The 27004-nt window shown below is 42.4% G+C and overlaps 1 protein-coding gene across 1 annotated transcript in view; it reads right to left on the bottom strand.

The window, feature by feature from the left end:
• The window catches only part of SSPN (sarcospan), a 37822-nt gene extending 11414 nt beyond the window's left edge, over positions 1 to 26408 (bottom strand). The window contains exons 1-2 of the mRNA XM_014607321.3: positions 25930 to 26408; positions 6405 to 6491 (exon numbers count right to left, since the gene is read on the bottom strand). Of these exons, the coding sequence (XP_014462807.3) occupies positions 6405 to 6491; positions 25930 to 26403 (561 nt within the window). The 5' untranslated portion in view covers positions 26404 to 26408. The remainder of the gene's footprint in view (positions 1 to 6404; positions 6492 to 25929) is intronic.
• Between the last annotated feature and the right edge of the window lie 596 nt (positions 26409 to 27004).

The following is a 27004-nucleotide window of genomic DNA, read 5'->3' as shown; positions in this document are numbered from 1 at the left end:
TAATTGGCCATATTGGATGGCCTGGAAAACATGTGGAACATGTTTAGTTTTTCTTTTGGTTCTAAATGGCCTTCAATAAGAGTATGAGTTAACCTTCTGATATGAGTTTTGACAAGCTGAAGAAAGTATCTCCTGTTGAAGGAAGGGGAAGGCAGGAAGTCTCTCCTGGAATTTACCAGTGTCTCTGTGAATAATGTGAGACAAAGATTCTCTCAAACACTGAGTTCTTTATGTAATGAGTTCTTTATGTAATGTGTTCTCCCAAACACATCCCATCTGATCGAGATAGGAGCTGTTGCTAATACCTGCACAAGGCAAATGGAATTTTCTGGGTGTCTATCATTGCACCTTTAAGTTAGAAGACCCTAAGCTCCATGCAAGTCATGTGAGAAATAAGAAATCAATTGTTAAGAAGGATCAAAACTTGGAGTACCATTACAAAATGATCTAAAGCAAAGCCAGTCTTGCCACATTTCCCACACCAAGTAAGTGACTCTTGGAATTCCATGGCATCACCCTCCAGGTCTTACATTGCCCAAGGAGATGTATGGCCCCTAGTCCAATTTAGCTTTGGGTTATGCAAGATATCATGAACTAGAACTTCCATTGCAGTTTAGAGAAGTTTAGTCTTAGCCAAGAGTCTCTTGCTAACTTGTGACTAGAAGCCCTGTTAGGCACCATTGGGCTTAGGTCACCATGGTTACACCAAGACTTGAGTACAGAACCAAGTCCTGTAGAACTGGTTCAGGTTTACTTTCTTATGGAAAGAGGCCTGATCTGTGGATCTGCACACACACGAACTCTGGAATGTAAATTTTACAACCAACTCCCATAGTATTTGTACAGAACCAAAGAACTGAAAAATTTAGATCAAAATCCAACCCTGTTTCTGAACTGTATATCTTTGTTCAGATATGGCTCTAATTGGTAATCAATATAGATGAGCTGAAGGCAGCTCCTGGAGGTTCCAATAAGCCTCACATGAACAAAGCCAGCGTTTGGGTCCGGGGGTAGAAGAGTCTCAGCTTTTACTTTGTTAAAAAAAAACCCAAAACAAACCCATAGCTTTCTAGCCTGTTCCCTTGCAAAGAGAGCCTTGCAATTGTAAAGTGATAACAAATGGTAGAGGCTTTCAGCAGGGCTAGAAGGAACAAGCATCTGGGTTCCCCTTCTGCAGCAAGTGTCTGATGGGAACCCGGTCTCTCGCTGACTGGTATAATGGAGGTGCACAAGAACAAACCACTTTTGTGGGCCTGAAAGTGGTGAATATTTGTGTTACAAAATTACTCAGGATGGCTCTGCTTCCTCAAGTTCTTTGCCTTCTGAGGTAAAGACTGAACTGGCCCACTGTTGAGTCAAGCAGCTGCTGTGCTACAGGAAGCTTACCATTTCTATGGTGAGAATTAACTGTTGTGACAGAAAGTTCCTTCACTGGACTCTCTAATAGTAGGTGAGCTACACATAAGATGACAATGAGGAGAAATGGCATTGAGATGAGGGTGTTTCTGCAACCGAGAGTCCAGTAGCAGCATCACATGGCTGGTGCATTCCCAGCTTGATCAAGGAAATAGAGGACTTTTAAGAACTAATACTGGACAGGAGCTTGGACTCCTGTTCTTCTGATCCCTGGTCCTCCACTACCATGAGAGACTTGGACCCTCACCCAACTAGGGGAAACCACCAGCAATCAGCATAGACCTTCAGGAACCAAAAGGAACCTAGGGCTTTACTGATGACTTCACAGCAGGTTGCTTCAGATCTGTGTGCCACTACTGTGGACACTGTTCAGAATACCTAGTAAAAAACCCAAACAAACCAGCATACAATGGTGGGGAAGAATGGTAGAATGAGAGTGGTATGGATGGAAGTCCTGTTTGGGGTAAAGAAATAGTAAGCAAAGGATTCTTATGTGCAATAGTGAGCATTGGATTAGTAGATTTTTGTGGAGGAAGGAAAGAGTACTTTACGTAAGGAATTGCACATATGTTGCTGAATGAGTCAGAACATTTTTATGCAGACCCTTGTTTCAATTCTGAGGGCTCATTATGAATTATACTAAGTTGACCCATTATTTTGGTTCCAGAAATATGAAGAAATTTTTAGCCATTTTCCCTATTTTAAGAAAATACTGCAGGACTTGGTAATGCCTCTAAAACTGAGTGCATTTTTTCAGTGCCTGAAACATCCCGGTGTACACCTACAAGGGGTGACAATGATTGAAGTTAGTAGGCACCTTCGTTGTTTAGATGCTAAACTCAATTCAGTGCTGCATGACAAGTGATAAAAATGCCTGATCTAGCAGTGCTCACTATGGAGTAATTGTTTTTTGTTCTCCCCTTACATTTATAAAGGCAGGGGAAGATTATCAAAAGCATATGAGGCAACCAAGCACCTGATTTTTCTCTGAAAGTTGGGTTCCTAACTCATAGGCCTTTCCAAATCTCTTCTCTCTCCATATTTCATTTCTTGTCTTTTTCCAGATTATTTTTGCACTTGTTAGAATATTTCAGTGGAACAGTAAGAGCCATAGTAACAAATAAACAAATAGGCTGCCTTTACACATGCTTGGGGGTGGAGGAATGGGGCATTTTAATTAGAGCAGTTCCTGGAGAGCTGCTTTAATTAAAACACCTCACAATCATGTATATTAAGCCCCTGCACATTTAAAAATGGCCATAGGACGCTTTAACTAAAGCTCATTTGATGAGGTTAAGTTAAAGCACCCCTGTGGCCATTTTGAAACACAGGAGGGCTTAATACATGTGATGCTGGAGCGTTCTAATTAGAATGCAGAGCAGACTTGATTAATCAAGTTTGTTCATTTGAGTTTTAGTTAGAACATGAATAAGCATGTCTATAGCCAGCCATAAAGTCCAGAAAAATAGTACTATACCAGGGGTCAAATGCCAAAAACACACGCAACCTCAACTTGGAAGACGTTGGCATGCTTGGGCCAGCAGCAGGGGAGCCATGAGGGGCCTAATCCTTGTTGTGGCAGCACAAGCCCGGCCCCTTCCTTGAGGCTCAAGTGCCAAGCAAAATGCCTTTGTGTGCCACATTCTGGCATTGTGTGCCATGGGTTGTCTATCCCTGCATTATAGCATTTCCACTAGGGCAAGAAAATGTAGTGCTTTTTTACTTGAAGTGAAACCTATCACTGAGTCAATGTCAGGTCTAAACGTCTTTGAGATGCTCCAAGAGGCACGTGCAGAAACAAGAAAAGGTTCCAGGGGATATTCAGGGGTCAAAAAAAACTGGAGTGAAAAAAGCGGGGCAGGGCACGGTCCTGGACCATGCCCTGAGGCAACGGGAGGCTGGGTCCTCCACAGAGGTGCTCTGGTAGCAGCCAGAGCATCTCTATGGCTGGCCCTCACCCTGGTGCTGAAGCATGCTGCCTGCCTGTGCAGGGCAGGCAGCGTGCCAGCTGCAGGGAGCTGGGCCCAGGCTCCAGTGCTCGTACGTAGGGAGTGGGGGTGCTGGAGGACGGGGGAGGGGACCATGGGGGGACCCGCACCAGCCCCACCCACTCCTCCAGCCCCCCGGGATCACTGCCCCACCTGCCCCCCGAGCCCCCCATCACTGCCCCACTTGGCCCCATCCCCCCCAGCTCCATGAGCCCCCCCCAATTGCTGCCCCCCCCACCCCAGTATCCCCACAATTAAAAAATAAAACCCAAACCACCCTGCACTCACCGGCACTAGCAGCTGCCATCAGGGTCACTGGGCCCCGCCCCGCACGGCATGGGGCCAGGTGGCAGCCCCAGTGGCCCCAGCCCGGGACCTGCTGCCCCCTGCTGCCCTGCTCTCCCTGGGGGGCTCTGTGAGGAGGCCCCACAGCCCCCTGCAGCCCCTGCTCCTGCGGTGAGTAGAGGCTTTTTTTTTTTTTTTTTTTAAGTGCTGGAGGCTGGGGTTGCAGGGGGAAGCCATCGGGGGGCTAGGGGTGCAAGCAAGGGATGGGGTCAGGTGGGGCAGCCATTGGGGGGGCTGGGGGAGCCAGTGGGGGATAGGGCCAGGCAGGGCAGCAATCTGAAGGTCTGGGGGAACAAGCGGGAATGAGGCATGTGGGCCCTGGGGGGGGGAGGGGGGTGGTAGCCCCTGTGGGAGCCACTTGGCCCCTGTTGGGGGGACTGTAACCCCTGTGGGGGAGGTGTGGCCCCTGTGGGGGGCAGCAAAACATATAGGTATTTAGAATTCACTTTAGGACTCTGCCTGCTCAGAGCTAGCACCTTGGACTCAGATGGAGATGGCTGACCTTCTAGCCAGTTGGGGCCAGGAGGACAAGCTTTGACAGTTCAAAGCAGGCCACCACACCCAGAACATTTTCCAGGCAGCTAGGGGGTACACATGGCAGTAGTGCTGCGCAAAGGCCAACTTTGCAGCCACAGCCCACTGGCAGCTGGCTCAGAGGGGCAGATGCCTCTACTGGCTCTGCAGTCCCCATCTGGGTCTAGCAGGTACACAGCAGGTCACAGTCAGGCGGCAGCCCCCACTGCCAGACTGCTGCAGTGGGTAAAGGGTGCAGGGAACTCTCAGGGCTGCCTCAGCAGTCCAGCTGGCACAAGGGGTAGTGTCCCCAGGTACCAATTGGCTGGGCCCCAGAAGCTCCTGAGAGTGAGTAGCCCTGAGCTACTTGATAGGGCAGCTTTTTGTACCAATGGGGCCCGGATAGTGCAGCTTTTTATACTGCTAGTGCTGGCCCCGGGCTCTAGCTCCCCCTGGCTGCAGATCCAGGAGGAGCCAGGCAGGGTTATTTTGCCCCAGGTGGCACAATTTGCCCCACACCATTAATTCTTTTCCTATGACTGTGATACTTGAATGATACAAAATAATACTACCTAAGTTCAGATAGGTTTTCTTGGTATGTGGGTGAGCCAGGAGGCTTTTCCTGCTAAGGTTTTTTAACCTGTGTGTGCACGAAGAGCCAGCTGTGCACTACTGTGACATGAAAAGGTTTTGTTTACTAGATCACAAATGCCAGAGATAAATACAGCACAACCTCATTTGCCTATTTTATCTGAAATGATTTCTTCTGCAGATCTGTGATATCCCCAACTACCCAGCATCCCCTATCATTTTCTGAACTCAGGCCAAACTATTCCACCATTGCTTATCTGCGATATTCCCAAATAGTGCTAGATAAAATGGGCTCTTGTTTTGTTTTTTTGGTATTGATTATCACATCTTCACCTAGAGTTTCCCCTTAATGCACTGCAGATGTACAGGGCATGAAGTATAAGTCCTCCTAGCATTCAACTGATTAATGTGGCAGAAGGCCACCTCTGTTTCTCCCCCAAAACTCTGCTCTGTGACAATTTGGTTAAGATGGGCCCTGCAGAGGGTACCCACCTTACCCTATCTCTTTAGGTAACCTGAGCTAGATACATTCCTGAGGTAGGGAGGAAAACCTGCTTCCTCTGCCTACGTGACTGGCATCACATACCTGAGTGAGGGGCTTGGGCTCCCTGGTGGGCTACAGACTGCCAGTCTGCCCAGCAACCAGTGATGCATTTCAAATTGGTTGGCTGACAGCCAACAGGTACTGGCCTCCATTGGACCAGGTAAATGAGGTCATAAAAGCTATATAAGTTAAGGACTGCCCAGGAGGAGGGGGCAGTAGCCATGATAAAAACTCAGAGAGAGAGAAGAGCTAGATCATCTAAAACCCATGATCAAAGAACTGCCTGCCTCCAGAGGGAATCTCCACCTGCCTCTGGATGATACTTGCGAGTAAGCTACCTGAGATCTAACTAGATATATAGCTTGAAATAACTCAGATGCATGATCAAAGGCTACTCCAGCCACTGTTTGCTGTATGGGATTTCTCTGATACTACTCGACTCTGTACCCTATTTCAACCCTACTTCTTGTAACCAATAAAGTTCTCCTTTGTACCTAGTGTGGGAGACTGATTAGGAGTGGGTCTAGATTATGCCTTGGGGTCCCCTTGGTTCGGCTGACTAAGTGAGATCACTACTTGTGCTTCTAACTGAGGGAAGCATCCCAAGTTCTTGAAGTGAGTCAAGTATCCTCAAGGGCTACTAGGTCTGTGTTTCCCAGGGGACATTGTGCCAGAATCAAGCCCATCCCTGGGTGGTGGCAGCTCTATCCCCAGGCTAGTGGGTGTGTTCCAGGAAGGGGGTTGGCCAGACGTGAGGCGCCCCCAGGGAGGCACTCAGAGCCTGGAAGGTGGCCGGGCACAGTGAGGTGGATGGCTCAGCGCAGGAGAACCCCCCCACTGGCCCACCACAATTGCCATCCTGGAAAATGCCACCAATCTAAGCATTTAATCTTTGCACATTTCAGGTACAATCTGACTTTCCTTTCTATAGGCTGGAAATTATTTAATACAGAACCAGCTTACCATATTTTTGACACAATAAAATAATTAAATAAATGGAAACGTACCTTTGCAGCAAACTGCATACATGTCTTCTCATCAGGTTGGTATGAAATGCAAAGCATAACAAGTCCCACTAAGGACACCATGCAAATCTGTAAAGAAGATTTAAATGTCAAGATATAAAACTTTTCCAAAAAAATACCCTCCTGTATTACCAAAACTTTAAATTCTTAAAATGAAAAAGATTTAAATATCTATGGCACTTATGTGGCCACCTTTACAGATTATTCAAGCACTTCCCTGTCTTTTAAGGTAGTGTCACAATATTTCATGAGATGGGAACATGCTATCATCTCAATTTTATGAATGGGACCGGGCCCTAGAAAGTCAAGTGACTTGCCCAAGAGGAAACAAGAAATCTGCTAAAGAGCACGTCCTAACCACTAAGCTGTCCTTCCTCTTAAAGCTTTCCATTTTGAAATCTTAATTTTGAAACCATTGGTGCCACATGATCCATAATAAGGCATCACAATTAGAGGCTCAATTTTCAGAGGTTGCAACAACTTGCACATCCAGTTGGAATCAACAGGAGCTGCTGGCTCCAGAAATTCTGCAAGTTAATTCACTTCTCCAACTGGCTAAATCCTGGCTAATACTTGCTTTAAGCACTCGAGCTTCAGAACTTTTATATTTTTCCTTTTATGCTTGTTGTTTGTGTTTGGTACTTCAGTGTGCTTACCCAGTATAACTGGAGAGTGTGTTTGTGTGTAAAGTAACCCCAGGCAGAACTTGTGTACTCCAAAAAGGGGAGACATGCTAGAGTCTCCAGAAAGCCCAGCAAGAACTTGGCTGTTGTTCTAGGGGATATACGGAAGGTGCTATCGAAACAGGCCACATCAAACATATCAGAGAAAGAGAGAGAGAGCGCAGAGTAGCTTGCCAGATGGGACCCCTGACAGCTCTTTTTCAGAGCAGTGAAAAAAGAAGACACTGCACAGAACCCCAGATTTGGCATGCACCAACCAGAGTGCCCAGCAATACTCCACAGAGATAAGCAGAGGGGCCAGCAAAGTTGGGGCATAGCCATGTCACTATCTTCCCTGCACATCTGTCAGTACCAGGTACAGGCAAGCACAAGCCTCTTGTTCTTGAAGCAATGCTACTGACTGCTGCTGAGTGAACCCGCTGATGATCTGTGGAGCCATTGTTCCTTATTTGTCCTGTACAAGCACAAGGGCTCAGAGACCCTTCATCTGGCTACTGTGCCCAGAGATCTTTCAGAGGGAAAGGCCAGACTGCAGTCTTTTCATTAAGGGGCTTGTCTACACACACAAGATACATGGGTTTCATATAAATTAGTTTTAAACAGATTGACTTACATCAACCCCCCCCTGCCCCCCCCTCCCTTCTTGGCCAGCCTTACATTGGTTTGTGAAAGGCTTAATTGTTTTAACTTAAACCTGTCCCTAATTGGCATAAGCTAAATTTGATAGAAGCCTGGTTTGGACTGCTTTATAAACATCAGCATAGATTGTTGCACTGCTTTACTGTCTTCTAGCTAAATCCATTAAACACAGACCTTTCCTAAACCTGTTTTGTTTTTTGTGTCTCATGCCTGAGCCACTGCTGCTGCATTTAGGTGACTAACAAGGCAGGGGGAAAGTGTTTCTCCCATTGTAACATCTCAGACAATATTTATTAGACAAATCCTGAGAAACAGTGACCACTTACATCATCAGATAACCCCAGGGGTGAAGGCCTTTGTGAGGACAGCATTTGGTCACTGACCTCCTGTGCCCTTCTGACTTTCCTACTATCACTAACAACAGAAAACTCTCAACAGGGATAGGGTAGGATCATGAGTCTGGGCACCAATGAGTCTATGTATCACATGCTGTTTGTAGAGTCTTGAGATCATTAACACGGCTGAAAAGTGGTAGGCAACGTTTCCCCCTACAGCATGGGATAAAGTAGAGCCTTTCAAACCTTTTAATCTTAACAAAGAGGACATCTCCCTTTCTTTTTGTGAGTGCATTGCAGCCCTGTGGCAAAAGCAACAACTGCTTTTGCAGAACAGTAATAGGAAAATATTTAGATACTGTAGCTGCTTTTATTATTCAGTATAGAGGTTATGATTTATTTGCAGTAGCACTTACCACAGGCTAGGGACAACAGGTTGTGCTCCCACAGCTCTGGTAGTCTACAAACCACAGTTTGGGAACCTTGGGTATGTCTACACTGTAGTAGCATAGGGCTTGGTGTTACTGAGGTGGCAACATAAAACACTCATGCACCACATGCCTCTCAGCCTTCAAAATTAAGTGGTCAGGGGTACCTAGTGGCACCCCTAGCACTGTTCAAGATCTGGTTTGCCAGCATGCTCTAGTTCAGCAGCTTGGGGTACCCCCCAGGATATCCCCAGTGTCTCAAAACAGCAGGACAGCCATGAATTTGTCCACGCTAGGGAGTGTGCTGGGGACTTCCAGAGTTAAAAGTGTGAGTCTCTGATAGTGTAAGCTAAAGAGGAAGTCTGGGCAGCTGGGGACTATAATGAACTGTGAATGAGACACACAGAGAGGAAGGTATCAGTGGGTTTGGAGATATTAGATGGACAGGAATTGCAGAAAATAAGTATTAAAGTTACTGGGAGTGCTGAATCTGCCATGTGGTGTTTTAAGTAAGTAATATCTTTAAGATCATGTTTCCAAAGACTTTGCAATGAACACACAGAACACATACCCCCTGCACTGGAAAAGCTTTGATAAATCAATCCACAAGAAATCTGTAGCTGACCTATTTATCAAGAATCCATTGACTCCTCACACTTTAATAATACCCAGTAATGTAAAGTGGGGGGGGGGGGGGGGGGGGGGGGAGGAAGGGGCCTGGTGTCACTTTGTAGGGAGGACTGGGGAACATTGACTCAAAAGCAGCCATTGTTGGAGCAGTGGCTGATCATACCACAGCAACTAGCACAGCAAGAGTCAGTACTGCCCTGGGCACTGCACAGCTGCCCTAGACATGGAGCTGCACTGTTCTGCCTCTGACAATACTAAAAAATGGATGAAAGGGAAAAGTTTCGACTTTTTAAGAATTCACAGCCACCTAATGGACTAAAGATATCAAAAAATGCACTTCTAGAGAAGCCCCATGTTAGTGATATGTCCTTTCTGGAACTTTGATATCCCCAAAATTAAGCTTCCTACTGCTGTTGTTCATTGCAGCCCTTGTGTTCAAGAAGAACGTATTGGTGTTCTTTAACATGTCAGCATTCAAATATCATCATCGTCTGTCTCAGCCCAGAGGAAGAAATGGTCATTGGCAAGCACAATTGTTTTCTAAATTTTATTAAACAATACTCCAAAAGCTATCCCTGGCATTTCACACACTCAGTGCTACCTGAATTGTACTGGATCATCTGTTAGTTCTACAGAACTCAATATCAAAGGTGGCCTCTATATCAAGGGTGATAAACCTGTGGTACATGTGTCACAAGTGGCATGGGTAGCCTCTGTGTGTGGCATGCAGCAGACTGGGGAGGAAGAGGCAGGGAGCAGGAATCAGAGCAGTAGATTGAGTGGGGGAAGGTTATTGGAGTGGCACTCAGGGAGAGTTCAGGGCTTAATTTGTGGCATGTCTGCCAAAAAGGATAGCCCCTGCTGTTCTATATTTTTAAGAACCTGTGCCAAGTCCTACTGAACTCCATAGGAGGCTTTCTACTAACTTCAGTTAGGCTCAGGTCAGCTCCCAAATTAAAAAATGTCTAGTTTCTCTGCTCTGATAAACTAAGTAAATTGACTCTGGAATAAGAAACATTTTATGTTTGATTACAGAACTCCTACTTTTTAGTTGCCTTCACCAAAAATGTGAAATTAGTATTTCATCTTGTGGGCTTGTTTTTATCAATGAAGCCAAAGTCTCATTGGGTTCAGTGGGCCCCAGTGCAATTTCTTTATGCATTTTTTTAATGAAAGTTGATAGGTAAATAGGCAGCAGGACTATGAAGAAGTATATCCCAGATTCAGTCTCTACCCCAGCAGGATCTAATCTCCAAATTAGGACCTTGGAAATGCAGCGCTCCTAACTGAGAGAGGCATGAGCTTTCATAGGAAACAATTTATTTCATCAGATGCTAGGAATCCATCTAATGAACCTAGCATCCATTTCTAGCAACTGACAAAGTAGGTTTCTGCCTACAAAAGCCCATGTCTCTCTGGGCTCTAGTTAGTCTCTAAGGGCATTTATACATGTGCTCTGGGTGTTGGGGGAGCGGTTGCTTTAATTAGAGGGGCTCCAAGAGCCACTCTAATTAAAACGTCTGGTGCGTCTTATGTATTAGTGTTCCCGTGCTTAAAAATGGCAGCAGAGTCACTTTAACTAAAGCTCATTCATTGAGTTTTAGTTAAAGCGCCCCCGCCACCATTTTTAAGCATAAGGACACTGATACACAAGATGCTGGAGTAATAAATGGTAATTACCACACTCTAGCAGACTTGATTAATCGAGCTTGCTCCAACATCCTATAATTATAGCAAGTCAGAGCAACCTTGCTGCTTGTGTATAGGCGTCCTAAGGGTAAAGTTGCATGTTACACAGACCACACTGAGAGCATTTAAAATGCAAGTAGCCATACATTAAAGCTTATTAACTTGCGTTAAGCAGTAAGTGCTAAGCCCTCTGAGCATCTCAAAGTTATGCCACCTCAGGCAAGATTTAACTCGGGGCCATGCTACCTAGCTCATGTTAGTGTAACTTCCATTTGCTCTGCAGAGATAAAATGAACAATTTGCAGTCTTCCAGCATCACAGGAAACACCACTTCCCACCCCACCCTGCAACCATGAGCATGGGTAGAGCCCAGGTGTCCTGGTTCTTAGCCAAACCCCTGCTTGCAAGCCCTTTAGTGGCAATTCAGAGCAATAGAGGGTGGAAATGTTATTAACCCTTAACATGTAACTGTTCACAGCACATTCTAACTTTAGTATGGTCTAAGTGTAATGTGTAACTTTACCCTAAGGTGCCACACTGCCCTACCTTCTAACTGTGAGGAGAAAAACAGGGGGACATGAATCACAAATCAAGATCTGCATTAAGGCCCCAACTCTACAGTGAGATGCACGTAGGCAAACTTCAGTGCCTGCAAAGAACTGCAAGGGTCTCCAGAGCTGCATGGATTCCATTGCAGGGCTGGGGTATAAGGGAGGTCAGCCAGATCTGTAGGGGCTGCAGAAGAATACTTTAAAGGAAAAGTTGAGTTGTGAGTCTAGTAGTAGATCCTGACTAGACTAGGGACAAAGTGTTTTTGTTTTTACAAAAATACTGTATTAGTGAATATGCTCTAAAGGGCATACATTGAAACATCATTTCAAACCACAGTGTTTTACAGCTCTAAAAACATATTGGCGGCATCTGATTAAACTGGGTGAGGACTTTACGGTTAAATGAGACTAATTAATATGTTTCTAAATACACTAAAACAATTAAGTACAGGTACTCCTCACTTAAGGTTGTCCTGGTTAACGTTGTTTCATTATTACGTTGCTGATCTATTAGAGAACATACTCATTTAAAGTCGCACAATGTTTGATTATAACATTGTTTGGCCGCTGCCTGCTAGTAGGTAACTACTGTAACGTAACTGGATTCGCTTAACATCGTTTCACTTAAAGTCGCATTTTTCAAGAACATAACTACAATGTTAAGCGAGGAGTAGATGTGTTACATGGTATTCCTAACACACTTTACTGACGGCATCTTGCTTATTCAAATGGATAGATATTAAGCATCAAAAGACTATTCCTCCTCCTGCTAAAATGTAATCGTAAAACTCCCATTAATTACAATGGGAATGGAGTTGGACCCTAATTTATTTTTATTGTTTGCTTCTGGGGGTAATCTCTCTGCTTCCCCACTGTGCCTAGATTGTTAGGTGAGGCTTTCTCAGGGCCACATCTTGGCATAACTCCACCAAAATCAGTAGAACTATGCCAGCTTCCACTAGCTAAGGATCTAAATTTCTAGACAGTCAGTTTCACAATCAGGTTTTAACACACTATGGATTGTGTTTGAGCTTTTGCAGTGCAGAGGGTTGTCTGAAGCAAAAAAACCCCCAAAACATCAATAATTTTAAAGCATGCACTGATTGAAAGCATTCCTTTTATTGAAAGAGAAAAATACAGGGACAACATGTTTTCCTTTATGTTTGTATTTTGGACATAACCTACTTGACAATGTCCCTTTAAGAGAGGAGCATTTTCAAATCCACAGTTAGTGGTATCTCTCAAAGATTCTGAGCAATCAATAACAGATTTACCCATAAAGTTTTATTCATGTCATTTCAGTAAGATATGGATAGGAAGTATTGCCTGAGACCATTTGCAAAGAAAGCATCAGTGTTATTTACTCCTTTCTGTGTCATGAGTATTTATATACTGGTCCTATGACTGTCCATGACCTCCAATTTATTTTTCTTTTTTTTACTGTTGACAGAAAGAGTTGACAGGGCCGTTGGGGGGGAAAAACAAACTTTCTTGTCAAAGGTCTTGTCAAAGGTTTTCCCTCCCCTCCCTCTCCCCGCAACAGTGCTTCTATGCGACTCAAATGTGATTTATTTCTCAGGATTAATCACCCATGTCCTTGTTCCATTAGACTATATATTAATGTCTTAATTCAATTAGTATCCACATAAAATTAAATCTTAAAAAAAAGACATCTAGGAATATCCAAATGATCAACTCCCCTTGCAATGGTAGGAGGTAAAGAATGGAACTCAGGCTGAGAACATGATTTATATACATGATTCAACTGAATCCCATGAAGCCACAGGGACTACTCATATGATAATGTCCTATCTAGGTAGAAGTATCTTCAAGATCTAGTTTTAAGAGCATTTTCTGAAGGACAATAGCTAAATCCTGGTGTAAAACTAGAATAGATTCATAGAAAATTGTGGAATTATCATATTTACTCAATTTCAAGATGACTCCCATCCCCCCCCCCCCCCACATCCCTCCCCCATTCAGCATGAGGGAAACAAAGCTGTGTCTTAGAATAGAGTATTAAGTAATAATGCAGTACCTATAGGCACTGCTGGGTCCTGCTGCTCCTTGGCTCTATGCTGACTCCCTCCCTGGTTTCAGGCTCCCTGCAGGGTCCTATGCTGAGCCAGGGAGCAGTTAGGGAATTAACATAAAGCCAAGGAGCAGCACAGGACCCAGCAGGGAGCCTGAAACCCTTTTTCAGTGATGCTTAATGTGCAGTAGCCTAATTTTACTGTGCATTAGCGTATTAGCACAGTTTTGACTTGACGCTCTACTGCACAGTAAAATAGGCTACTGCGTATTAAAACGCACATGTAGACATGCTCTAAATTTCTATTTGAGTTTATTTCAAATTCCCTTTTCAGAATTTTCCAGATAGGTTGGTATACCCTCACTGAATAGATGGTTGCTTGAAAAGTTATCCAAGGTATGAATTAAATATGGAAAAGGTGTGGCACATTCAGGTCTGGAAAAAGACCTGAATGTGATATAGATGTGTTTATGAAGGCTATAGATTTAATATTGGTACAACATTCTCAATCATAGGCAAAAGTTTACACTCAAATGAAAATAGCTGGATGAAAAATAAAATTAAAGAAAAATGTTAACATCATTTCCATTTAGCAGGAAATTAAATGGACATAATGTCAAGGGCTTTTTAGAATGTAAATTTTGACTTTGTGATCAAAGTTTTATCAAAACCATTATCAAAACAGGCTAAATCCTGTTACCATTGACAACTAAGGTAAACTTTCACTGATTGCATGGAAAACAGAGCCAGGCCCTCCATTAGTATCTAGTGAGGTTAGATCTTGCAAATTCACCTGGGTGAATTCTGCACCAACAATGGTTCCTTTCCAGAATCTACCACTTATATTTATGGGAAAGGAACTGTCTTTTCATCATGCATACTGCCTAACACTATGGTGTGCCTATTCCATATACGTACCCCAAGGCCTAAAACATAATAATAACAATGATAATATTAATAATAGGAATATGATGGCTGGCAAAATACGAGCACCCAAAATATGGGAGACTTTTCATTTTTTGAATATCTCAAAACAAGAACCTCTAACTTCCTATATCAGAAATCTCTCAACATCATTTTGCTACTGCAATACACTGTTCAAATAAAGGTGCTTTCAGTCATGCCAAACATTGCTACCTGTCTCCAAAGGACAAACATTGATCATTTTCCAAAAATATACCCAGGCTAGAAGCAACAGAACCATGAACATCCACCTGCCCTGCTTGACTGGTTTTCATCCATCATACTCCTTACATTCATTGAAATAACTGAAAACTAAGGATTTAAAAAATATCATCCCCCAAAAGCAAAAATACACAATGCAAATGTAAGTGCACAAATTCATGAGGAGCTTATTTCAACAAAGCTCCCAATGAAGTTCTGCCTGAGTAACAACTGATGGTCTCTAATGACCAACATGGCTATAGAATATACATAAAAGGAAGAAATATGATAATGTAAGAAAAATTAATAATAACCCAAATTAATAATCTGTAGTGGTGGCTTGCATTAGGTAATGATCTGTTAATTTATTGCCTTCTTTGACAGCTTTCAAAACCCCAATTTACTTTAAACTGCCTTTTTTTCTATAATATATTGTGAGGGGGTCCTCTTTTGTCTTTTTTTTTAAACCAAAATCTGCCCCTAAATTAGGGCAAATATTTGTAAAATATTCTTCCAAAAACTTCTGGTACATGTTGGAAAACTTATAGTGAATTGGGGAAGACAAGAGAGCGGAAAATATCCAACAAGACATTGAGAAAGGAAAATGTGGTCCAAAAAAGCATCTTGAGCAGTAGCCACACCACAAAACATAACAAACAGTGTGGGCATGTTGACACGTGCATTTACAGTAGCTTAAATTTACCCTGCAGTAAGCAGGAATAGACTAGTGTCTACACATGCAGGTGTCAAGGTGCATTAACGCTGTGTGTGGACTGACTTGGGACTAACTTTAGTCTCAAGTCAGTCCACACACAGTGTTACTTCACAGTAAGACGTCTACACATGCATTACTTTGCAGTAACTAATCAGGTATAAATTTTATACTTGCATGATACAGATATCAAATTTATGCTCAAGCAGGCATAAATTGCCATATTTAGTTTGCAGTATGGGCATGCATGTGTAGACACGTGCCCATACTGTGCACTAATTTTGGCTACTGTGCAGTAAATGTGCATGTGTAGACGTGCCCTGTGACCACTTAGGCAAGAGAGTAACTTAACTTGCCTGCTCTTTTATATGTTCAAGTTATCAGGAATATATGGGTTAAATGAGCCAATAAAATGAAAAAGATAACAGATTTACCATCTTTGGAACTCATGGTATCACCAAGGCGAAGAAGATTACATTTTTATATGGGTAATGAGAATATACAGTTACACTAGTTAAAATGCTCCTTTTAAAGTAGGAATATAAACTCTTAAGCTTCAAGAAATGAGTCAACCATGAACAAATGGAGTCAGGAAGAAAATTCCCATTAGGCCAAGTTATTTTGTAATTGCCCACTATCAGGCAATAGAAGGGTTTTTACCCCTCTGGTACTGGCTACCAATCAAGAAGAGTTAACTGACTTGCTAGATCACTGGTCTTGTCACATATATTCCTGTCTACACATTCAGAAAAATCATGCTGTCCACAACAATATTTTAGCAAGCATTATGGAAAAGGCCTTTTGCATGTGGAGCCAGATTTGGCTTGTGATTACACTACTACAAAGCTGGATCAACCCTGATGAAGTCAGTGGTTCAGTACCCATTTTACACAAATGTAACAGAGAACACTGTTTCAGTTCATTTTTGTAAGGTTTATGGAGACTTCAGAAAAAAAATGTGTGCCTCACACCAATCTAACTAGTACCTTTAACCAGTTCTTACTCAGCAGGTCCCCATCAATCTCACCAACCAAAAGAAGTCAAGACTGCCAAAAGGATTAAATACTCTGTTACCCTGTCCCTTCATAGATTTCTATGGGAAGAAGTCAATTTGATTTTGCAGGAACAATGATGATGAATTTTTGAAATCATATAATTCTCCATAATAAGGCATAGAGGCTCCATTAGATTCTACAACTTGGTTCAGAAACCTACAGAAAAGTTATCATTAAATGATACAGTATTTGTCTGTAATTGTTCCTGGTGTATTTATCATTGTAATTGTTCCTGGTGCTGTTGCACTGCATGGAAACGATAATTTCTCTCAATGCAGGGTTTACTTTCTAGTAGGGCTGTGTGAAGCTTTGGTCCCTGATTTGATTCGGTGGAAATTCGGCCCAATTCAATGGCTGAATCTCTGAATCTGAACCAAATCAGAGGACCCTTTAATCTCTCCAAATCAATTCGGAACCCTCCGAATCTACTCAGAGAGATTCAGAAAGGATCAGCGATTTGGACGCAGACGCTGCGGGTCTGCTGCCGAGCACGCTGGGGAGCACCCCACGCTTCTGTGGGACACTCCATGTGCCCCAGCATCGCAGCATTCACAGGCCACCTGCTACCTAGAGGTATGTAAAAAAAACATTTAAAGCTGTGTCTGTGTCTGTGTCTGAATGCTGATTCTCTGAGTCAGCATCAAATCTGCAGATTCAGGTTTGGACAAATTGAATCAGGGACAGTGATCCAAATCAATGAATTGAATCACTGTCCCTGATTCAGGCCAAATCCAAATCTGAATCAAATACAGCCCACTTTGCACACCTCTACTTTCTAGTGTCAGCTTCAAAGGCTTGTATTATTATGTAGCTTTTTAATGGTAATCAGTATGCTGTGAGAGGTTCTGGTATACACAGATAGAACTGCAAAGAAGTGTCAGAAATCTGACAAGAGTCTGTTTTAAGAAATGTGTCTCATATCTCACAGTCAGAGGTGCAAGCAGTTTGCAGAAGGTTCAGTTAAGTAAATGCTGAAGTTGCTGCTCTAATGGCAAACCACCCAGACTTTTGGTGTTCACCCATGACTAGTGAAAGCTGGCCTGTATACAAAAAAAGAATGTTTGTATAACTCTAATTTCCATTAGCTTCTTTGCCTGTGCCAGTTTTTAAATGTCACCTTTTATTAATGATTGAAACTGGTTTCTCTAATAAGAAGTGAAAGCTGAAAGCCTAGCAAGGTTGTATAAGCTGAAAGCCTAGCAAGGTAGGCGAAGCATGACTGAATGCCACCTCCTCTCTGCTCCAGAAATAGGTGGTGAAGTAAGTAGAAAGTCTCTCTTTCCCCTCAGTCTTTGACAGGTAAGACATTTAACTGACTTTAAAGTCATATTAATATCTCACTATCAATACAGTATAGGATCAACTGTCCCCCTGCTCAAATGTCTGACACTTCTCAATTTTTGTCCTCTCTGTGACCATGATATGGCTGCCTAAAATTTGGAAGACCCATACTGAGCAGTCAGTGCTCTGCTTACACCAGTATGGGGACCCTGAAAGGGCAAGGGTAAGAGGGAATGACTATAGTTTCAACATATGAATTTTCATTGTCTTAAAACAGGCTGAGACTGCATACAGATGCTGATCCATATGGAGGAGCAGTTAACGCTATAATGTACAGTGGAATCATAAAAAGCTTAATGAAGAGTAACTGTGGAAATTATTCATGTTATATGATCACTTAAAGGTACCGCATGTCTCTCCAGTCCATAATATTATGATTTACATCATCAGTCTAGCCAGTCCTAACTAATGAGCAAGACATTTTTAAGGCCATTTTTTAGTTTACATTGTTTTATAGCACAGGAGTGTCTTATTCACTGCAGACCCCTGTATACTATTTTATGCTTTTAGAAACCTTTTGCTCAAGGATCTCAAAGCATTTTCCCAATAATGAGACCTCACAGCACCCCTGTGAGTTTGGTCAGTCTCACTGAATCAATTTTTGATGATGAAGGGCCTGCTCTTCATCTCCTTTGTGAGGTCACTTTGCAGTATTTCAGAAGCAGAAGTTGACCTGGGAACCGCACTGCCTTCCCTGAGAACTGTGGGTAGCAGCGTTATCTCAGAGAGGGGTTTTAATGGGTATAATGGCTGCAGGTAATGTCATGTTTTCTCCATCCTTCCAAAAGGGAGCCATGCTTAATTCAGCCACATTTAGGGTTGAGCTTTCAGAACTCCAAGACAGAGAAGTTAAGAGTTAGTGGTCTGATTTTCAAAAGTGCATCTGAAATGGGAGCTGCAGGTACTCAACCCTTTGCAAACTGGGACACTTATATAATTACTTAAGTATTGATTTTTGCACCCAAATTTGACAACTTGACAACAAGGCAAGTCAGTAGTAGAACCAGAAATGAGATCCCCAAAGTCTGAATCAGACCCTTTTGCTTTAACTACCGGAAACATCAATTAAGCATCCCATTCACCAGTCTTACAGAAATATGCTGTGCTGGGAGCCTGTTCCTTTTATTTGGTGTCTGTTTTTTTTTTACTATACATCGAAAGACTAAAACATTTCAAGCCAGCTCCTCTGCCAGCCCTGTGATATGGCCAGGTTGACTCACACGGCTGTCTGATTCTACATTACAAGGTGCCCCCTCCTGCAAATCCTCCCACAAAACCATTTCTTTCAGAAATGATCGCTCCCTTGCTTCCCTTCAAAAAAAAAAATCCACAACCACCTTTACTGAACTGTTGGCCCCAGGCTTTGCTGTGTCTTTATTTATCTTGTCTCTCTAAGACTGTGAGCTGCTGAAGGCAAACGATGCGTCTTATTCTATCAAGGTTTTTATAAAGGGTCATCTTTATTTCTGGCACTATGTAAAGGAAAATCAATCACTTCAATTAAAATACTTTTAATTGAAGGTCTGTCTACCTTTCGCACCCATATCAGCCTTGATCTGTTATCCCCCGACCTAAAATGAATGAAGTGTAGGGAATGTAAACTAGACACACTGTGGATATCGTGGACAGGTACCAGTCAGCCATGATCATTATACTGCTAAGTACGTCAGGGATTCTGACTGGAAAGGGGTGCATTTTGGGACTTCAGGGAGTTGTCCTTGTATGACACAGGAAGATAAATGATGGAAAAAATTAAGAACTTCTGGTCTAGCCCACCTAAGGACAATGCTTGACCAACTTGGAAAGAAAGAAATGAGGGAGTGACAGTAGTAGTCAAAAGTGAAGAGAGATGCAGTTAGCTGTGTTAGTCTGAAGAAAAATAGAAGGTGTGGTAGACTTCCACCTATAGATTAACCAAAGTAAGGAGAGAGGGAGTGAGAGAGATGTACATGGGTGAATCTAGGATTTTGAAAAGGGGGTGTACATGGTGTGGCACATCGTCACATATAACCATGCAAATTTTTCTCCTTTTAAAGAGAAATTAAGAACTTTACTAATGTGGTAGGGGGCTAGCACTATATTATCCAGTCTAAGATCACAACAGAAAACAAATATAGCTGTTGGAATGTATACTCATTTGCTAGAGTATATATAAAGTTTTAAAAAACACAATAAACTAGGCAAAAAAGTCAAAAGATATCACTAGTTCTGTAGTCATTATAGTTAAATATAAATCTCATTCAGATTCACAAAACAAAATCTAGCTTTCTTGAGTGTCTTGACAGTGTCTCCAGTATTTTGCTGTCAGTCATTTCTACACTTGAGTTAAGGCTTTTAGCTAGAGCTAAAAACAGTCTGCATGGCTATGAAATAAAAGACACACATTACCAGGAATGGCAAACAGACAGCAACATTGTAGAAGAAAGGATATTTGGAGTAGTAAAACCATAAAACCATCAAAAAGGATAAAGGGTTGTTAAGACCGGTGGAGTGGAGAAAAAGAAACAGGAATTGGGACTCCTATACACATGCAGCGAGGCTGCTCCGATGCTCTGGAATTCTGATGTGTTTGATGAGCTTTAGTTCAAAGCGCCCCGTCACCATTTTTCAATGCAGGAACGCTGATACATGTGATGCTCTGGGTGCTTTTAATTAGCACATCTTTCAGATTAATTAAAGTGCCCCTTCCCCCACCTCCCAGAGCACTCTATAAACACCCAGGGAGGTGATAATGAGTCATGAGTCAATTGACTCTCACAGGACTGCCTGAATAGAAAGGCAGTTGCTCTCCCAGGCAGTTGGTTTTAAAATTTGGGTGAGACAGGAACCAAAAGGAGGGTTCACCATTGTACCCCTGCATATGTAGCACAAGCTTTCATGAGCTGAAGCTCACTTTATCAAGTCAGTGGGCATGTCCACACATGCATTAATGTGCCATAACTTAATGTCCTGTAATTGGCGCTACTGTGCAGTAACGTCGGAGTGCATCCTTTCCCAAGCCCTTAAAACATTGCCTTAAACGTCACAGTGGCGCAGCTGGGTGCTGAGCAGTTTGGGAAATCTGCTTGAAACACTTGAAAATCTGGTCCTAAGTGAATAAAAGATTTTGCCCTGTACACAGGAAACATAACGTACATGATTTGTTCCATACCCAGAAAAGTTATTCCTCTCCCAAATTGCAGGGTTTCTCTCACTTCTAGAGATTATGAAGACAGGCAAAGTCAACTGATATGACTTTTGAGAACTAATATAACTACAGTCTCTTTGGTTTCACAGAGAAGTTGGTCTGGGAGTCTTTGTGGATCTGACTCCCTTTAATGCCCTACATCTGAGGGAAACCTCAGACTCAAAGACCCTAGAAATCTAGAAACAAAGCCAATATTAAGGAAAGTTCTCCTGTGTCTGAACAGCAGAGGTATAACTAGAATGATAAACAAAAGCCAAATCAGGTTTTCAGATCAAACTCTAGAAAGAGCTATTCTGTTTGGGACAACCAAAAAGTACCGTATTTTCATGCATATACCCTGCCCATGGGTATAAGCCGCACCCATGTATAACCCGTGGGAAATTGTATTTTTGTAAATAAATCCATGTATACGCCGCACCCATGTATTCCCCGTGGCGGCGTATACACGGGGAGGCGGCGCAGCCCGGCCTGCCTCAGCAGTGGCGGCACAGCCCAGCCTGCCTGGGCCCAGCGGGGAGGCTACGCAGCCCAGCCCTCCATGGTCCCAGCCCCCGCAGCAGCGGCAGTGCAGCCCGCCCCGGCCCCGGCCCCGGCCCCGGCCCCCTCAGCGGCCCTGGCGGCAGCGGCAGCACAGCTAAGTAGTAGTAAGTAGTTCTTACTGTTTAACCAAACTATACAATAAAATTCACAGGAGATACATTCAAAGGTGTTGCTTGGGTAGTAGTGAGGTAAGTGAAAATAGAATTATTTTCAACTGTGTTAAAAGAAGTCCAAACAATGAAAGCACAAGTTTGTAAAGTTACAAATTGCAGTGGGCGGTTGTTACAAGCTTCAGAAATAGATCCAGACCTTCCTGTAACTTAACTGCCTAAGTCTAAAAAACTAGGCTAAAATTACTCAGGAAACTTGCTTGCTTATAAGATTGTGGATACTTTCTACTCTTGATTATGGTAGAACTCTTATTAGAACAAGCTCTCATGGAAAAAAATGCACCCTTTGGATATGGAAAGGCCACAAGGAAATGAACAAGATGGCATAACAGCTAAACACAGGGTTTCTACAGCATTTCTCAATCAGAGATCTCAAAACAAAGGTGAATGAATAACCACCATGAGACCCAGTTTACGGAAGAAAAAACAGATGTAGAGAAATTATGTGACTTAACAAAGGGCACTATCAGAGCAGGGTCAGAACCTAGAAAAAACAACTCAGCTCTCTCTGGTTCTGGCTCAGTGCCATCTCTCCTGGACAGCCCCACTTGTGATGGCAGAAAGTTTATCCAAACTAAAGCTGCACAAAGAGCTCAGTTTGGGGCACAGGTTTAAATCTCCACCTATTTCATTTGAAATGATTTGTTTGTCCCTAGGAGTACAATAGGTTCATTCTGCTTTTAAAGGGAATAGGTCATTCAGCCTTAATCAGGAGACTGGTAACTTGCTATTGCAGACTTGGAGTCCAGAAGTGCCCATAGCTGCACTAAGCTTAGGGGTCTTTGCCCATGAAGCTTTCTTTTGGTCCCTTGTATTTCAAATGAAATTCAGTTGCAACTGACTTCAGGTTGAAATAGCTTGGGTCCAACAGTAACAAAGTGTCATTTCCCCCTCTAGCATCTGGTCCACAGGGAATAAGAGCCTAGTGCTGCTCAGGATCTCCAGTGGTGTAGTAGGTACATCACTGGATCTGCAGCACCATAAAACAGCCCAGACATATTCAATAAATCTGTGAGTCCCAACAATCCCAACAAATTGAGGGCAAGTAATAAAACCTAAATTTCAGACCAATTCTGCATAATTTGATGTTCACAGAGAACATTTTACTCTACTTGCTTCTCTTGATAAGTTCCTATCCTTTAATGCTAATGTGTAATGGCATTGTTTTTGGCACGGTTCAGCAACATAGTTTTGCCACTAGTAAATAAAAAAATTCCTCACTCGAGGCCTGTTAATGCATTAGCAATTTTTCTTCTTTTTTTTCTCATGCTACATTAATAGCCAAGGAATCCACTTCACTGCTGATGTAACTGCAATGGAGATACACGAGAGAGAGAGAGAGAAGGGAAAAGTTTTCAGTCCAGCATTGCTATCTTTCCCAAAATGGTCTTGATAATATAATTTAAAGTTCTTAAACAGTTGGTGAATCTGAATGTTAATCAAATACTTTAAAAGAGCACTTGAGTGGGTTGTTACTAAGACAAATACATTTTAGTATTTTATACCACATCTTTCCACTGTGTTGCACTGCCAAGCAAGGCAAAGTTGCTCATTTATGTACTAATAAATGAGTTCCAGAAAAATACACATTCTGCTACAGAATCTGAGCTTATTTGTTTTGTGAACAAGACACATACCAGCCCTTACCCATATGTATTCCTTCCAAATGTTTTGCTTCCCTGTTGTCAGCCCAAAAGCAAGACAGTGGAATATATACATTCAAGACATCCTAGCTCAGGTGATCCAATTCCTGGACCATCTTCTCTTTTTTTCTCCATTTCACCATTCTCAGAATGTTTCATTTTGCAGACCACTGGTAGATACCCCATATGAATAAAGTTGCTCTAGCTCACTGATTCTCAACGTCTTCCATACAGTTTCCCAATAAACACCCTCTGCACCCATTATTGCTTTACAACACAGAAGCAACTAACAACAGCAGAACTTCTCCACTCCCCTTTTTGGCTGTAATAATCCAACATCTCATAATCCTTTGCTTTAGTTTTCACAGATCTCCTAACATGGATGAAGCTCCAGCTAAACCATGTTGCTCCTTGCCTGCTGGGAAAGGCTAGGTTCTTCATGTCAACTCTCTTTCCTACTGCCATGCTCCCCTCTAATCTCTACACTTCAGTAGACTGCTGTGATGGGCTACAACATATACCTCTTTCCCTTTGGATTTCCTCTTGATACACGTCTCAGGCAGATTTCCTCTTGACATTCCCCCTATCCATTCTAAGACCAGGCAGTTAGCAGGGCATCAATCACCAAAACATACTTATGCATGCCTAAAGGTAAACTCAAACCTGCTGGTGACTCAACAATCTGTAAGATGAAAGCAGCAAGGCTAGTCTACAAGATAATTTTTTTCTTAATGAAGCTCTATATATTCTTAGATTGGCAAGCCTTTGTATTTGCAGGTCTTCTATGTGGCTGGAAAGGTAAAATGATTGTACTACATTGAGAACCATTTCCTGTAAGACATGCCACAAGCAAGATCTTTCTCTCTGTGGCTATTCTGACATCACAGAGGATGGTTGAAAAACTTGATTTAGGCCTGAGTTTGACTTGAATGTTGAATTAACTTAAAGTGCTGTCTTTTACTTCATGTGCAAATCCTCAGGCCTACACATTTTTGTTTGATGATGGCCAAATGCAGGTAGCTTAAGGGCTATTCTTTGCTGCTGTAACTTTGGAGCTCTGCCAACTAACTCCAGCTGGAGATCTGGCCCAAAATCTTTATGGCTGTTTATCAGCCCTTCTAATAAAGGGCTGTTGCAGATTTGGGAAAGCAATAAGGCTACTCTGAGAAAATAATTTGACCCCCTGCAGTTGCACACATTTTTGGACATGTGAACTTAGATATATAATCACATGAGGCATTTCCATCTAATTATGCATTATATAAATACATAATACATACATAATATATAACATTATAATACATACATAATACATATATATTATATATATATATTATAAAATTATAATTCAATATATAATTATATACTAAAGTGGAAATGCTGCAACTGATTAATTCATGGCCCCCATTTCACTCTAACGTTAATGGATTTTCTTTTCTGCAAGCAAAAGTGGAATTGGTATAGGGTGCATTTCAGAATCATGTATATACTAGAGGGAGAGAGAGACGGGGAAAGAGATCATTTTAGGATGAGCAGTTACTTAGTTTGGAAATTTACGTTCAGATCATTTCATCTCTTGCAGGATCAGGCCCATTTCCCTGCCCCAACGTATTTCATAACAATTGCTAGCCCCACCAGCCATGTGGAGCAGCTGGATTAACGCAGTAAAACCCTAAGAGTTCAGAAGGTCAAATAATCCTTGAACTAATGAGGATTTACATTTATGTGATTCAGCATAATGGCTGTTTATGTATCATAGTGCATTTAGATTTTGTTATTGTTATTACAGTTCCTAAATAGTAAATCTAGCATTCTAATACTCAAAATTAGTATTAATAAATGAGTATATCTTTCCTTTAGAGAAAAATATGCATGTAGAAATGTTTCTAATACACAAGAGACACTGAACACCAACAGCTCTTATTGACTTCTATAGGAGCTGCTTGTGTTCAGGATTTGGACCCTGTTTCTCAGCTGGTTCTTCATTTGTGCTACACTACAGACTCCTCAGGAGCCCCACCCTTTACTCCTGCCCCTGTGATCTCATCCCACAAATGTGCAGGACTTTCATGTCACTTGTAACTTTGAATTTTCTATCTCTGGCCAGCTTGTGTCACAAGCCTTAAGATTTTGCACACCTACTTGTTTTACATTTTGTGTTAACCCATTAGCCCCAAGAGCCACACACGGTGTGATGTGTGGCAAAGAACTTGGAACAAGGGGGAAAAAAAGGGTTAAGTTAACAGACTTTTTTAGAACTCATTGCTGCATGGAAGCTAAAGAGCAGCCATTTCTTGCCTGATACTCTTGCAAATACACTGAACCAGAAGTTTATACTTATGTTTTCACTTCTTAAACCTAGTTTTGGAGGGGGAGGGGAGACAATATAAGCAGCAAACATTTTTTCAGCATCACTAAACATTATTTAATTGCAAATCAAGTAGGTAATAGATACCAGATGCACAGCACCCCTTCTTTATTCAAGGTCTCTTGGGGTGTTGCAGGAAAGAATATAAAATGGTTATATTACACTACAACTGCAGTTTCCTCAGGAAAGTAAATTAGACATATCATCCCAGGAATATTTACAATTATCTTAATTTCTATATTGTGTAGGACATGCAGTTGGTTAGTCTTAAGTGCAGCATCATGCACTTTGCATTAATGTTGGCAAATGCACTTTACATAGAAACAGACTTTATGCTTACAATTATCCCAGCCCAATATGGAGTGTCTCTGACTAGTAAAGAAGAGCTGATGCCTGCCATAATGAAGCCCAGCACTGTTATAGAGATGCCTAACACCAGCTGCAACAGTGAAAGCAGCAGCGGGAAACGGCAGCCACAGCAAGTGTGGGATTCCTCCTCCTGGCCTGTTTTGGGATCCCCCTTGGCTTTGTCCTTCTTCATTGCTGCCTCTTGCTTCTTGGCTGGATCGGTGCTTTCCTCCCCTCCAGGTGCCTTCCCTGTCTGATTCTGGTTATTAAGGGACGTGTTATGCTGGGATGTCTTCTCCTCTTTTCCCATGTTGATGAACTTTTTTTCTGATGGGTGTGTGGAGTTTTTTTGCCCCCCGAAGCTTGACTTTGTGCTGGCTGAGTTTTTCCTGGTATTTGAATCAAGGAGGCTGAACAAATATGGAAAACATTTGGAGCAGATTGTCAGAGCTTCAAAATGCCACATATAGCCCAGAGAAGAGGGGGATTCAAGGGGGGTAGTGAACTAGCAACATGAAGAAGCCAGTTCCCTATGCTGGGGCTGGCTGTGCACATGAGGTCTGTGTGTTATAATCAGGCTGCAGAAGATCCTCACTACTGGTGTGAAATTAATTAGCTACACAGGACATCTTTGTTTAATTGGGGACTGCCTCAGTGCCTAGGATGGATTTTATTTGTGCTTATAACAGTAACAGGCACATGCTTGTTGCCACGTGATAATCCTGTATGTTATTGGCATGCAGAATCCCAGGTAATAAATCCACGTGTGGCTGTGCACATAATACACACAAGCATAATTTGCATACAGATTGTGTGCATGCTCAGGTGGGTGAAGACAGGATCTATAACAAGGATGTATTTAATATGAAAAAAATTCAAAGCCAGGTTTCTGGGGTTTCGAGCAACCCAGAATAGTCCAAGAGTCATAAAGCAAAGAGAGGTGCAGAGGGGTTTTACAAATAACCACATTAGGAGTAATCTGCAAAAATGTACTCCTTTTGCAGGCATTAAGGCATGCAAGGAAGACACCATTTGCAAGGAAGACACCACAGGCTATTTGCAGACAC

Source organism: Alligator mississippiensis, chromosome 4 (assembly GCF_030867095.1).
Source record: "Alligator mississippiensis isolate rAllMis1 chromosome 4, rAllMis1, whole genome shotgun sequence".
NCBI classification, from domain to species: domain Eukaryota; kingdom Metazoa; phylum Chordata; order Crocodylia; family Alligatoridae; genus Alligator; species Alligator mississippiensis.
Note: the sequence above shows the minus strand (reverse complement) of the source record. Positions and strands in the feature narration are given on the sequence as shown.